The 14,347-nt window shown below is 43.7% G+C and overlaps 1 protein-coding gene across 1 annotated transcript; it reads left to right on the forward strand.

Moving 5' to 3' along the window:
• Positions 1-9,843, forward strand: LOC115384764 (plexin-B2-like). The gene is made up of 15 exons (XM_030086998.1): positions 1-1,067; positions 2,491-2,631; positions 6,106-6,240; positions 6,331-6,431; positions 6,503-6,608; positions 6,692-6,801; positions 7,577-7,598; positions 7,738-7,779; positions 7,864-7,997; positions 8,227-8,406; positions 8,567-8,675; positions 8,859-9,038; positions 9,119-9,286; positions 9,463-9,562; positions 9,785-9,843. Exons 1-15 carry the CDS (start codon positions 78-80, stop codon positions 9,841-9,843), a joined length of 2,577 nt encoding a protein of 858 aa, XP_029942858.1. The 5' UTR covers positions 1-77.
• The last annotated feature ends 4,504 nt before the right edge of the window (positions 9,844-14,347 follow it).

The raw sequence follows: 14,347 nt of genomic DNA on the forward strand, positions 1-14,347 counted from the left end.
GTGTTGGAGAGCAGAGAGCCATGCAGGTCTGAAGTGTGTGAGGGTCTCTCAGTTGAAGCTGCCTCCCTCCCTGGAAGATGCTCCTGCTGCTCGGTCTGCTTTTAATCCTCTGTGGAGCCCCGAGTCTGTGTCTGGAGGAAGACACATCCTTTCTCTTGGATGGAGACATCCGTCACTTGGCCGTGGACAGTAACACGGTTTACATCGCCACTGAAGAGAAACTGTACCAGCTGACCCACGACCTGACCCCGGTCCACAGTCTGACCCTGAGAGGAGTCCTGAATCTGGACACGGAGGACTTCTACAGAGTTCCTGCTGCCGCTGGCTGGAACGCAACTTTCAGGGTCAATATTTTATTACTGTTTGAGAAGAATCAGTCTGTGATCAGCTGTGGTGTGATCGATGGAGCGTGTGGATACTGTGAGATTCTGGACCTGAACAACATCTCCAACATTCTGCACAAGGAAAACTTCCAGGTGGGACCAGCCAAACGCAGCAGCGCGTCCGTCGCGTTTCTGGTGACCCTGAAGAAAAACCAGCTTCGCAGTGACTCTTATATTCTGACTGCGATACAACAGGACGGGTCTGGAGAGGAGAAATGTCCCTCTGATTCAGGAACTCTAAACCTTCATAACACTGATGACACTTTCCCCGGGGGGAAAATTTCTACAAACGAGGCATCTGGCGACCCCACCATCAAAAGTCCAAGGAACTTGGAGTTCGTGGACGGATTTCAGATCAACTCGATCATTTATCTGCTTGCCAATGAGCCATCAGACGCTAAAAAAAACCGAGTCCGTCTTTTTCGGTTCGAAGACAAATTAAATACAATGGAGACTCTGAAGTATGTGAGGAGAGCGACTCTCCTCCCTGGTGGTGGTCGCAGCAGACTGCTGGCCTCCTCGGTCGTCCCGGGTGGTCTGCAGACGCTTTGGAGCGGCGTGTTCAGTGTGGATGGACGACAAACCAACACCCAGCTGCTGCTGTTTGACTTCAGTCCTGATCTCTCAGGAGGGCCAGATTTAGGTACAGTTTTATACCTTTCCAAGGAGAAAGGGCCATTAGAGGTGAGTCTCTGTTTCACATCAGTTTTACTCTTCATTAGTTTTTACGTGTTCAAACAATTTCAGCTCACTGTAACTCAATATATTGTAATTTTCAGGTCAGAATGGTCAGAAAGCAACAATCACCGTAATTCAATTCAGAACAAAAATAAATTATCTAATATGTTAAGACTACTTCAATGCAAAAGAGAAAATGAAACACAAAATTCCAACATCATACATCTTAATATTAATTGAGGAGTGAGACTTTACTGTTTGCAACAAAGTGTAACTTTATCTTACAAACTGTCTACATTATGACACAATTTTAATAATTTCCAAAAGAAGAGCATTGAGGCGTATTTATTTTCAGATTTATGAAATAATCAGTGTGTTTCTGGGAGAAATTTAAATTAAAATTTACAGTAAGCAGGCATGTTGCCGTAGTGATCCAGTAACCCTGCCATATCCTTCTGAACAGTTCATTATAATCTAAAGTGTATCACAGTATTCTTCAGTGTCTACAGTGTAATCCTGTTAGCTTCATTAGTGTCATTTTAATATTGCTATTGTAATATAACATTGCTAAAAGAAAATAATAAAAAAAGACACTGGCAAACCATGGCTTTTCAGTATAAGGTTGTTATCAAACACCTTTAAATAAATGAAAAATATAAATCCATTCCACGTAACTTCATTCTTCATGCTGAGCAGGATCTAAGTTTACATGGTCTGCTCCAGATGTTGTGGAATTTTGCGACACAGAACCAAAGATGAGGAGTGAAGGTGTCGACGCTGCACCAGGACGTCTGTCCTGGGTTTAGCTTCCATTAGTATTATGTTATAACAAAATATGTCAAATAACTTTGAATTTGATTAACTGCTGCATTGAACACATTCAATGCTTAACAAACCTCAAATTATCCAAGTCTTGTAAAATGCAATCCATCAGAAAAATTGATGATGTTCAACAGGTAGTCAACCATATAAAAGTTGCACGTCACATTTTGGGTCCCTGCCTTCAGAATCAGTCATAACAGACACGAAGTCAAAAAACCCACTTCAACTGAACTATATCTGACTGAAGAGAATGTTGAAACTTGAAACGTGACTTTAAATTGTCAACATGAATATGTGGCTGCAGTGTGGGTTGTTCCTGTGTGGAAGTGAGGTTCTGTGTGGAGATGTGGAGTGGGTTTATATTAAACCTCATTCTAAGTCTATGAGTCTTTTATGAGGGTGGTGTGCCACAAATTCTAGACTGCAGCAGTCACACACACTTTATCCTATTATTATTTACTATGTGCAGAACACAGTCGCACTCAAGTCAACCTAATTCAACAGGATCGTCACCTATAAGAATGTATGGTAACTTGCTTTAAATATATTTTTCTTTAACAGCATGTGAATTTACATAAGCTGTACAAAAAAACCCGTATTCTTACAGATGGTACTTGAAAGGACCTCTACAGTTCTGCGTCCTAAGACAGTTCTCCTCAGACAGAGCTCCATGACCTCTGTTCTGGCAGTGAGGCAGAACAGCTGGATGGTTTTCTTCATCGGGACTGGAGACGGGCAGCTCATCAAGGTGAGTCCATCAAACTGAACAGCTTGTCAGCATCAAACAGCTTCTGACACCGATTGAATCTGTAGCTCAATTTCATCTACAATGCCCAAGAAAAAAAGAAAAAGAGACAAAATGACGAAAATATTCTTTCTTCTTGAGGCCTTAAAACTCTGTAACTCTTTTCAGTGAATATTGTTCTAGTTATTTAGGTTCAATTAATCCTTTCTGTTTATATTAGTCACCATTAATCTTTGTACAGACATTCATCCATCCATTTTCCACCCCTTCCTCTCTTCCGGGAGGATCCCAAGGTGTTCCCAGGCCAGCCGAGAGACGTAGTCTTGCCAGCATGTCCGAGGTTTTCCCCAGGGTCTCCTCCCAGTGGGACATTCCCCTAACACCTCTCCAGGGAGGCGTCCAGGAGGCATCCTGAACAGATGCCCGAGCCACCTCAGCTGGCTCCTCTTGATGTGGAAGAGGAACGGCTCTATTCCGAGCTCCTCCCTGGTGACTGAGCTCCTCACCCTATCTCTAAGGGAGCGCCCAGCCACCCTACAGAGGAAGCTCATTTCAGCTGCTTGCATCCAGATCTTGTCCTTTCGGTCATGACTCAAAGCTCATGACCATAGGTGAGGGTGGGAACGTAGACTGACTGGTAAATGGAGAGCTTTGCCTTTCCGCTCAGCTCCTTCTTCACCACAATGGACCGATACAACAACCGCATCACTGCAACGCTGCACCGATCCACATGTAAATCTCGCGCTCCATCCGTCCCCCACTCATGAATAAGACCCTAAGATACTTAAACTCCCCCACTTGGGCCAGAGTCTCTCTACCAACCTGCAGAGGGCAGGCCACCGTTCTTCCAGTCGAGGACCATGGCCTCGGATTTGGAGGTGCTGATCCTCATCCCTGTCACTTCACACTTGGCTGGGAACTGCCTCAGTGCATGCTGCAGGTCCAGGTTCGATGGAGCCAACAGGACAACATCATCTGCAAAAAGCAAAGATGAAATCCTGTGGTCCCCGAACCGGACCCCCTCCGGGCCCTGGCTGCACCTTGAAATTCTGTCCAAAAAGATCATGAACAGAACCAGTGACAAAGGGCAGCCCTGCCAGAGTCCAAAATGCACCAGGAACAAGTCCGACTTACTGCTGACAATGCGGACCAGACTCCTACTCCGGTCATACAGAGAACGGACGGGCCTTAACAAGGGGCCCCGGACTCCGTTTCCTGTCCGGTTTCCTCCTCCGCCAGCGAAACCAACTCATCACCAGGTGGTGATTGGTCGACAGCTCTGCCCCTCTGTTCACACGAGTGTCCAAAAGACGCGGTCAGAGGTCAGATGACACGACAATAAAGTCGATCATCGACCTCCGACCTAGGGTGTCCTGGTGCCAAGTGCACTTATGGACACCCCTGTGCTCGAACACGGTGTTCGTTATGGACAAACTGTGACGAGCACAGAAGTCCAATAACGGAACACCACTCGGATTCAGATCAGAGAGGCCATGCGATCCAATCACCCCCTTCCAGGTCTCACTATCGCTACCCACGTGGGCGTTGAAGTCCCCCAGTAGAACAATGGAGTTCCCAGTCAGAGCCCTGTCCAGCACCCCTCCCAGGGACTCCAAGAAGGCCGGGTACTCTGCACTGCTGTTCGGCTTGTAAGCCGAGACAACAGTGAGGCACCTTTGCCCCACCCGAAACCGCAGGGATGCGACCCTCTCGTTCACTGGAGAGAACTCCAACACATGGGGGCTGAGCTGTGGGGCTATAAGCAAACCCACACCAGCCCACCGCCTCTCACCGCGGACAACGCCAGAGAAGTGGAGAGTCCAGCCCTTCTGGAGAGATTGGGTTCCAGAGCCCAGGCTGTGTGTGGAGGTGAGCCCGACTATATCTAGCCGGTACCTCTCAACCTCCCTCACAAGCTCAGGCTCCTTCCCCCCCAACAAAGTGACATTCCATGTCCCTAGAGCTAGTCTCTGTGTCTGAGGATCGGATCGCCGGGAACCCTGCCGTCGGCTGCCAACCAATCCACATTACACCCGGCCCCTACGGTTCCCTCGGCGGGTGGTGGGTCCGCCGGAGGGTCGGCCCACGTCGCCCCATCGGGCTGAGCCTGGCCGGGCCCCGTGGGTAAGTGCCTGGCCACCAGGCGCTCGCTTCCGAGCCCCAACCCCAGGCCTGGCTCCAGGGTGGGGCCCCGGCTGTGCCATACCGGGCGACGTCACGGACCGAGATTGTAACCTCATCATAGGAGCTGTTGACCTGCCCTTCGTCTGGCCCATCACCCAGGACCTGTTTGCCATGGGAGACCCTACCAGGGGCATAAAGCCCCCGACAACATAGCTCCTGGCCACTCAAACTCCCCCACCACTTTAAGGTGGCAGGTCAAGGGGGAGTCTTTGTACATATTAGTATTTAAAATTACTTATTATTTAATTTTTATCCTGTCTTGTTTTTTATTCAACTTTCTATTTATTCTGTGTGGATCAGAAGGTGAAGCTTTTTTCCTCTGGGATTAAGAAAGTATTTCTGTTCTATTCTAAAATGTCAAAATTGTCTGAAAGATGCTGTAACAGAATGATGAGACTATTAAAATGAGGAACAACAAAAGAAAATGTATCGAAATGTTTTTCATCCTAAATTGAAATTAAAAATTCATTAATGCAGCATAAGATACAGTTTTTGTGTTTCATGATTACATCATATATGAAACTTCAGAAGCTGTGCTCTCCTCATTTAAAGGATAAACAAGTTCTGTGACCCCAGATAAATTTGAAAAAGCAATTTTGGTCATGAAGACTGTGAAACCCCTGATGCAGACTGATGATAATACATGCTGAGAAAATCATACTATCTTATTTTTAGGCCTGAAAATGAAAACTTTCTGTCATGCCTTGTTGCATCTTTTCACATTGTGATTTTTGTGTCTCCAGATGAAACCATCTACAGTATATTAAACACAATAAGAGTCAAACCTGTTTCAGTTTAGGGGCTCCATGAAGCTTAATTGGATCAAGAATGAACCAGCTCAGCAAAATGAAAATATGATCATAAATCACCACAGCTCGGAATGTTTTGTCTTTGTTTTAGCGCAAATAAGTTGAATTCAGTGTCTTCTGACAATACTTGAAAAAGTTGAAGTTTACTCAGAAAAAGACATAACATTTCAAACCTTATGCCATTTGTTAATGATGCTTCTTTATTCTTGAAAAGGAATCATCCAGAAATCTGATCATACAGCAACTTTTAATAAGTTCTATCAAACTGACTTAAAGTTTATGCTCACAAACCTACGGAGCCTTTTCAGATCAGATCAGATAACGGACACATTTCAGGCCTGACACATCCCTCGCTCTGACTTATCACAAACCACATCCTGTGAACGATTCACAGCTTTTTAAAGACTTCTGAGAAAAACAGGATCCAGTTTGAAGTTGAAGTTTCTTCCTCAGAACATTTATTGACTCACACTCTTGTCGTCAGCTTGCTGTGGACAGGAAGTATCACACCACCTGTCCCAGAGTGCTCTACATGTCCAACCAGGACCGCCGAGTGTTTCCCAGAATGCACCTGGATCCAGTGGATCATAAACATGTGTATGTGCCATTTCAAAATGAGGTAGATATTGATGGAATTGTCTCTCACAGCTAATAGTTTTCCTTTGCATTTGGTGTATTTTTAAGTCTTCTTCAATGCTCTTGTTTGTAGGTGAAGCGTGTGGCTGTAGCAAAGTGCAGCACACACACAAATGTCCAGGAGTGGTGGACTGCTCAGGATCCATACTGTGTGTGGTGTGTCTCCAAAGAAAGGTGAGAGAAGAAGCTTCTGGAACAGTTCAAGCAGTCATGAACTTGGTGAGAACATATGTTTCTTTCCAAAGCTGCACCTTTGAAGATGACTGTGAGGACTCCCACTGGCTGTCCATTCCTCATGTCTTCCAGCAGAAACTGATTTCCCACAAAGTTGTTGAAGACGGGACTGGACAGGTTCAGACCAGATCACACTCTGAGGACTGAAACCAGCTGGAGCTCCTTGATTCACCACTCATCTTCTGTTCTTTCTCTCTCAGCTCACTCTGAACATCCAGACTCATGTGAACGTGAGCAAAGAGACGCGGTTCGCCTGTCAGTTCTCCACAACTGCTGGGGAGCTTTGTAGCCGGGATGGCCTTCCTCCACAGTTCCCACAATGCACCTGCATCCTTTCTCAGCAGAGTGTTCCTCCTGAAGGTGATTTGATAGAAATGATGAAGGAAATGCAAAACAGATACAATATTCACCTCCAGTTGACTGATCTCTTGTCTCATTACATTCTGTTACACATTAAAACATATTGTCAGTTTTCAAAATGATGAAATGCAGATCATGTTTCTGTTTGACAGGCCTGCTGGTCACTGTAAAGATGGCGCTTGGCTCAACAAGTCTGACCGAACAACTGCAGTTAATGAACTGTTCTGATATGAGTGGACCACCAACCCGAGTCTTGTAAGTCATTCACTCACACAGCAGTGGAGACAGCTGCAGGGGGACATGTTTCCACAGTGGGGGTATTGAAGTGCACGGTTCAGCTATATACAGCAAAAGATCATCAGCGTAAAGTGATCATTCGTGCTCATTTTGGAAACCTGCTATGGTTTGAAGGGAAATTGCTTCTGGTTCACTTGCTTGTGCAAAAAGTAGGGGTGAGTTGGACCAGCCTTGCCTGCATCCCCTGGTGGTTTTAAGTTGTTTTTTTCTTTTTTTCCCACATGATTCAAATGAGCATATATTTCTCATATTGAACCTTACTGACAGATTGTTTTGCTTTTGGTGACTGTGGTGTATGAAGCTCTTCCTGTTCCTTCCCGCACATTTAAACTCTGATTTGTGTTTTCCCTTCAGGTGTCAGCAGTGTATCAAAGCCGGCTGTGAATGGAGCAACAACAGCTGTTCCTGGGCTAATGAACAACTTTTAGATGTAATAACATCTTTCTTGCTGTTATGCAGACTCATCAACACTTCATTCATGTTGTACTTGTTAATTTTGCAGTAAATCCAAATTGTACATGAACCCACATCATCTGATGTGTCAGAAAGATGCTCCATCACTGTAAAGTGTTTCTTCCTCCTCCTGCAGGACAGTGTGTGTCAAACGCTGCAGTCTGAGCTGAACTTTCCTGTGAGTCTCTTCCTTTGACTCTCTCCTCCTCCACACTCTGACTGTATTGCTGCTGATTGTGTTTTGATGTGTTTTCCTCGTCAGAAGCCTGAGATCTCCTCCATCAGCCCCAGCATTGTGTCTTTCTATGGAAGAAACCACGCAGTGTTGTCAGGTGGTAACCTCAGCGGTGTGACCGGAGTGAGGATGCAGGCAGACCTGGACTGTACGCCACAGGAGTGAGTCGCTTCACACACATCTGGGAAGTCCAAGAGGAGAAACAGCAGCCATGAAACACACTGACCCATCACATTTTAACAGGAGTGACATGATCCAACCTTTTCTCTCAGCTCTCAGGAGAACATGGTGCAGTTTTCCAAGAATGATGGAGCATTGAGGAGCATTTCTCTGCTCAGTTTTCATTTGTTTTTGGATCTTGTTGAGTCTTGTTGTGTGTTCTCTGCTCAGGTCTCCTGTCTGGAACAACAGCGGCTCCAGTTTGACCTTCCACATTCCCAGAGCAAACCGTAAAGGGACAGTGAAAGCCTGCGTTCTCCTCCCAGACGGCAGTTGCCACGGTGACGCGAGCATCACCTACCAGCCGTCACCTTCCTGTCGAGACATTTCACCGAGGAACTCCTGGATCAGGTGTGCTTGGATTTACTGATACTGTGATGCTCAAAACAAAACACAATAATCAGTCGACTGCCTGAAAATGAAGAGTTACGGGGATTTTCTTAAATATCTGTTTTTAACGTGTCATGCTGAGCTAGAAGTTTCATGTCGACCACTTTCCTTGAACCTGCAGTGGGGGGAGGAAGATCACACTCACTGGATCTCACCTGGAGTTTGTGGAGGGGGTCATTCACAGCCGAGCCCCTCAGGAAGTCCAACCTCCGACTGACAGGAACCATCAGGTGGGTCTGGAGAGCGAAGACCAGGGTTTGGGTTTCTGTTGTGAAGGATGGAGGAAATGTTTCCTCAATCTGAAGACCCACAACATCTTGGAACATCTTAATCATTATGATCATAGAAACAATGAGTCAAATAACAATCGTATCATCAATATGAGACGTCTCTTTTCTTTTGATTTCATGCAGAATCTCACCTTCAAGTCACCTGCAGCTACAAATCCCTCCAGAGTTTCCAGCAGTTCTCTTCTGTTGAAAGTGGCCAATGAAACCTTGATCTGCTCCACAAACCTGATCTACCATCCAGACCCAGAGTTCACCAGCTTCACATCCACACAGAGGGGTGACCACGTCCAGATCACCATACAGGTTGAATTTCTTCTGTTTTGTTTGAAATAACACCAACGTGTTCCACATGGGATCAACATGAGTTTCTGCTGTCATTTCAGAGAAAAGCAGACAAACTGGAGATAACACCAGCGGAGTTGTCAGTATGGGGGGAGCAGGAGGAGAAACGATACCCCTGCATCATGGAAGACAAAGACCCCGGTGAAGAGTTCAACTTTTACTCTTGTGAGATTCAGAGTCCACCCAGCGCACAGTTCCAGACATTAAAGGTAAGTTTTGTTTTTCAACTACGACTCAACATTTTATTGCATCAAATGTCCATGTACACAGAAATATTCCTGCATTTGTTTGGACACATTTTCTTGATGATTTTATCAATATTCACTCAAAAATCCAGCCTTCATATCTCTGGCTCAAGGCTCTGATGAGATGTTTTCTGTTTTAGATTAAATACGGTGACAAGACAGTGTTACTTGCTCCTCCAATGTTAATGCCTCCAGTCATTGTCATCCTGCGCTTCATGCTGATCCCCTGTGTTATTGCTGGTAAGTGGACAAAAACAACAACATATTCCACTTTTAAAACACTAACTTTGTTTTCCAGTTTTAAATGACTGAAACAATTTTCTTATAGACTTTTCTCTTTCACAGAATTCTATTGAACAGTTCTGTACTTGTGATAATCAATGTTTTCTTCTTCACTTTGTGACTAAAATTGTGTTTTTGCTTCATTTGAACTGGAATGTGTTTTTTGTTTTGTTTTTTTAGCGCTGGTGTTTATCTGTCTGTGGGATAAGAAAATCACCAATAAGAGGAACAAACACTGATCTCTGGTGCTGTTTTAAAAGACAAAGTTCAAAATCTTAAAAAAGGTTTGGATTTGTTGTTTTTATTATTAATTTCAGATGCTTGTATGTCTGCACTTTAAATGTAGCTGCAGTGGTTAAAGCTTCTCATCACCACAGGCAGCGGCTCCATTTCTGTTCTTTTTTAAAGACTAATTTACCATTAAAACATTTCTTTTGGTTTGTTGTGAAGCAGATACTGTGACCAGCAAAGACAGAATCCATCAGATTTCAGACTGACTGTGTGTCACTGGGATCAGGTTCTCATGTTCATGTATCTCATGTTTGCTGTATAAAGAGGAAGCTTGTGGGAAACAATTTAAATCAGGTGAATCACTTTTTTGTGTATTTTTGTTCACTTATGATCATTTATAGCTCATATTTACAACAAATCTATTGCAACTTTTTGTCTTTCTGCGGTATTCGTCAGAGTGGTCTCCATTTAAACGAATTTGTTCCAAATAAAATAAAGTCTTGTTTTTTTTCAAATGTTTCTTGTATTTTCATGTTTTTACACTGTGGCAGGAAACTGGAGGACCTGAAGAAAACCCAATGCGATGAGAGCACAGCGCTCATATTATAGTTTAATTTAGAGGTTTGAGAAGTTACTGATTATATTCATTACCCAAATCCCAAAGTTGACAATATCATTAAAGTTCTTATCACTTCATTAAATATCTACTCCAATCAGGTTGTTAGATGTTATTTGTGCCCAGGCACATGGGAAGGTGTTTTAAGAAGAGAGGGCTGGCAACTGAATGAATGAAGGAGTGACTTCATTGCAGTTTTTTTCCCTGCTGCACATCACCACTCATGCTACTGGCTGGAAGCCATGAAACACACAAATAAAAATTAAGAAGTTCTAACAAACTCACATTTTATTACATTTTTTCTCCATAAGGAGTTTGGCAGCAATTCACCACATGACAAGAACAGACGAGAACAAAAACACTTTCCAGCAGGAAATCACGACCATTGTAAGCGCTGTCCTTGGTGCTGAAGATGCAAAAAAACTGTCAGGTGGGTCGATACTCTAAAACTCACTGCCGCTGACATGACAGGTGGTGTGAAGACAGCAGAAGAAAGCAGTTTACAGTTTACCTGCGATTGTGCTGTGACGCTGGAAAGAAGGACCAAGATCAGTCCACAAAGTCCAATCAGCATCTTCATTCTGACCTGAGGAGCAGCGACAGACTGGTCTGAACCAGGGGTCGGCAACCTTTTTGTCATGGAGTGCCAGTTTAAAATTTTCTCATCAGTGTGTGTGTGCCATTATCAACTAAAACACGAGTTAACACAAAATACAAAAAGATTTCCAACATACCTGGAAATTTATTCCATTCAGATTAAGCACATACAATCATATCTTTAAAGATATTTTTTTCTGTTATTAACTTCAAAAAGTGCTTTCAGAAACTTTGTGCTTTGTGCTCTGCATGCCGATGTTTCAAATTAACTGGTGCCCGTGTTAACTTGTGACCAATAGATGACTGAAGACTTGTAGTCGCTCTAGCGAATGTAGGTTTTCTACAGTTACAGTGAATGTATAAGTTTAAAGTCTTTTGTCAGTCTTACTTTAACAACTGCTGTTATCAGCATGTGTTTACACAGAATTCCGCCGTCACTTGTTAACACGGGAACCAGTTAATCCATAACACCAGCTGGGCGATGCTCATATCCTGCTACGGAACTCTTTGAACAACTCGCTGTTGCGCGATTTGCTTCCATCCGTCCTCTCCAGTGTTTTTTCTGTCGGGGTTTTTATTAAAAAAGTGTTTTTCAACCACTGTCGTGTTCTTCTGCTTGTTTTCGGCTGTCCTGCTTCCTGTTTACTGCACACGTCGTCACGTCACTACGCGCGGGGGCGCGCATGCGGAACAGATAATCCCTCGTTTTTTTCTGCTCTGCTGTTTGTATGAGACACGGAGCAGATTATCGATCGGTGGACACCACCTCGTACAATCGGCTCTGAAATACAATCTGCTCTGAGTGAAGTGGATCCACTCGAGTGTCAACATGACACATCCGCTCTGCCCGATAAGCCATTATATGGGTCGCATGTAAACGTGCCCAGTGTTAATGCCACACGTGCCACAGGTTGCCGACTCCTGGTCTAAACAGTCTGATGTCTTCCTGACCTGATCCCTCAGGAAGAGTGTGTCCGTCCTGCTTTTGCCTCAGAATATACAGCAGAGCTGGAACCAGGATGATCCTCTGTATTATTCACTGAATGTTGCTCATCTGGTTGCATCTTTCTGCACCAACAGCATTCCAATATGGACAAAGGATTCTGTAGAGGACTGACCAGAGCAAACTGTGAAAGACTGAAGTCATAAATCTTGTTCAGGTCAAATATCTCCTGCAGACTAAAAGAGTCCAGTCAGTAAAACCAAAAATTCCCAGCGAGTTGATTGTTAAGAATACAGATCTGTTGAACTGCACATATCCCTCCTCTTCCTCATTAATGTGTGAGTGTAACAGTGTGGTCGTTTGAGTTGGAGTTCTTGTTGGATAATAACACATTCTGTTGGTTTCAGGATTCACAGACGGACACTGGAGTCCAACCGTCGACCTGTTTGTACCTGAAAAACCTGTTCGGTCAAATATCTGGAGGAAAGTTTTCTGTCAATTGTTGCTGATATTTGAAATGAAATCCACTTTAATTCTAAAATATGAGAGTTGACTTGCTCCATCGTTAATTAATAAAGTGTCTGATGACATGTTCTGTTTTTGAAGACCAAATTTGTGGATTTGGTGACAACTCGGTTCACAAACGACGACAAAGAATCTAAAGGTTTTACATTTCCTAAACTTTCCTTTGTTACATGAAGCAGGTGAAAACTTGATTATCCTGACTTGTCTGGGAAAGGTTTTTGTTTACTTTGTTTTTTTGATCTTATCATTGGCAAAGTTTCTTCTTTTCCTTTGTAAAGAGGCTGAATTTGAATTTATTTTCCTCCGTCAGAGTTCCTCTGAACACAGTTATCCCTCAAGTGGATTTAAGATCCTTAACTTAATGTTCTCTTTACTTTCAGGTTTGAGTTTATTTTATTTTCAAGAAACAATTGTCTGCATCGTTTAGAAACAAAGGCAGCGGTCACTGGAGGAACTTCAGCTGGAGGAGTGAGGGTGGGAGGCCTCTTGGTTCTTTTCTTACTGGATGTCTTCTGCTACACACATTAATATCAGAGCCGGTTCAGGCTGGAGTCGATGCTTTATGTTGGGCTTCCCATGCTGTTCCAGTTACAAACATCGCTGGAGAAGTTTGAGTCTGGAGTCTCAGCAGCTATTTCAGTCCCATTCAGAAAGATTCATGGGATTGTTGTTGACATGTTATCGAATCAGCCATTTTCTCTCAGTTCTTCCAGCTGGATGACATTTTTTCACTGGTCAGTTTGTTGAACTCCTCAGGCAGCTGGTTGAGAAAGTCCCGTCTCCCAAAGGGAAGTTTTTTTCCTCTTATCAGTTTCACAAGGAATGTTTCTGTCAGCAAAGTATTTCTTTGAAAATCTCTCTTTAAAAAACAAAAACAAAAGTAAAACGTAAAGGAGTAGGAAAGAAGAGCAAAAGCAAAGTGGAGAGTGAAGATGACACGTCTCCACTGTGGCAAAGCTGTAAATTCACCTTCTGATTGTACCTGATTGTGGTTCTAACTCCAACATGGCAGTTTTCACACTGAGACATTTGGACTTTCTCTTCAATTTAAATCTTAATCTTGCCATGAGGTGAGAAAAGAGAGGATCACACTGCATTTTTCCATTTTCAGCACTCCAGGGTCAAGAGTTCAACCACTGACCCTGGAATGTGCAGGGTGTGTCCTTTACGAGCAGGCCGACATTCAGTCCAGCCAATCCGGTTTAAAGTCCTTTGGTGATGAGTTGAGACATTTTGTTCTGCTAATTTAGAATCACAATCAATGCAAATTCATTTTCCTTCCTCTTTCATTTTCCCCCTCCAGTGACCGCTGCCTTTGTTTCTACATGATGCAGAAAATTACCTCCTGAAAATAGAAACAAACTCCAACCTGAAAGTAATGAGAACAATAAGTTTATCCTTCTGTGTTGTTGTCAGATTTCCACTGATGTTGATTAAAAAACTCACATATTAATGAGGAAGAGCAGTGATATGAGCAATCCAACAGGTCTGTATTCTTAATCATCAACTCATTAGGAGTTCTTAATTTTACTGACTGGACTCTTTTAGTCTGCATGAGATATTTGAAATGAACAAGATTTATGACTTCAGCCTTTCACAGTTTGCTCTGGTCAGTCCTCCACAGAAATCATTTGTCCATATTGGAATGCTGTTGGTGCAGAAAGATGCAACCAGATGAGCAACATTCAGTGAATAATACAGAGGAGCATCCTGGTTCCAGCTCTGCTATATATTCTGAGGCAACAGCAGGACGGACACACTCTTCCTGAGGGATCAGGTCAGGAAGACATCAGACTGTTCAGACCAACCTGTCGCTGCTCCTCAGGTCAGA

Source organism: Salarias fasciatus, unplaced genomic scaffold (genome assembly GCF_902148845.1).
Source record: "Salarias fasciatus unplaced genomic scaffold, fSalaFa1.1, whole genome shotgun sequence".
Lineage (NCBI taxonomy): Eukaryota > Metazoa > Chordata > Actinopteri > Blenniiformes > Blenniidae > Salarias > Salarias fasciatus.

Coding starts and splice junctions, on each gene's coding strand:
- LOC115384764 (XM_030086998.1), top strand. CDS start 78: ATGCTCCTGCTGCTCGGTCTGCTTTTAATCCTCTGTGGAGCCCCGAGT. Junction 6,241..6,330: donor ATGTGCCATTTCAAAATGAG/GTAGATATTGAT, acceptor TCTTGTTTGTAG/GTGAAGCGTGTGGCTGTAGC. Junction 7,599..7,737: donor GTAATAACATCTTTCTTGCT/GTTATGCAGACT, acceptor CTCCTCCTGCAG/GACAGTGTGTGTCAAACGCT.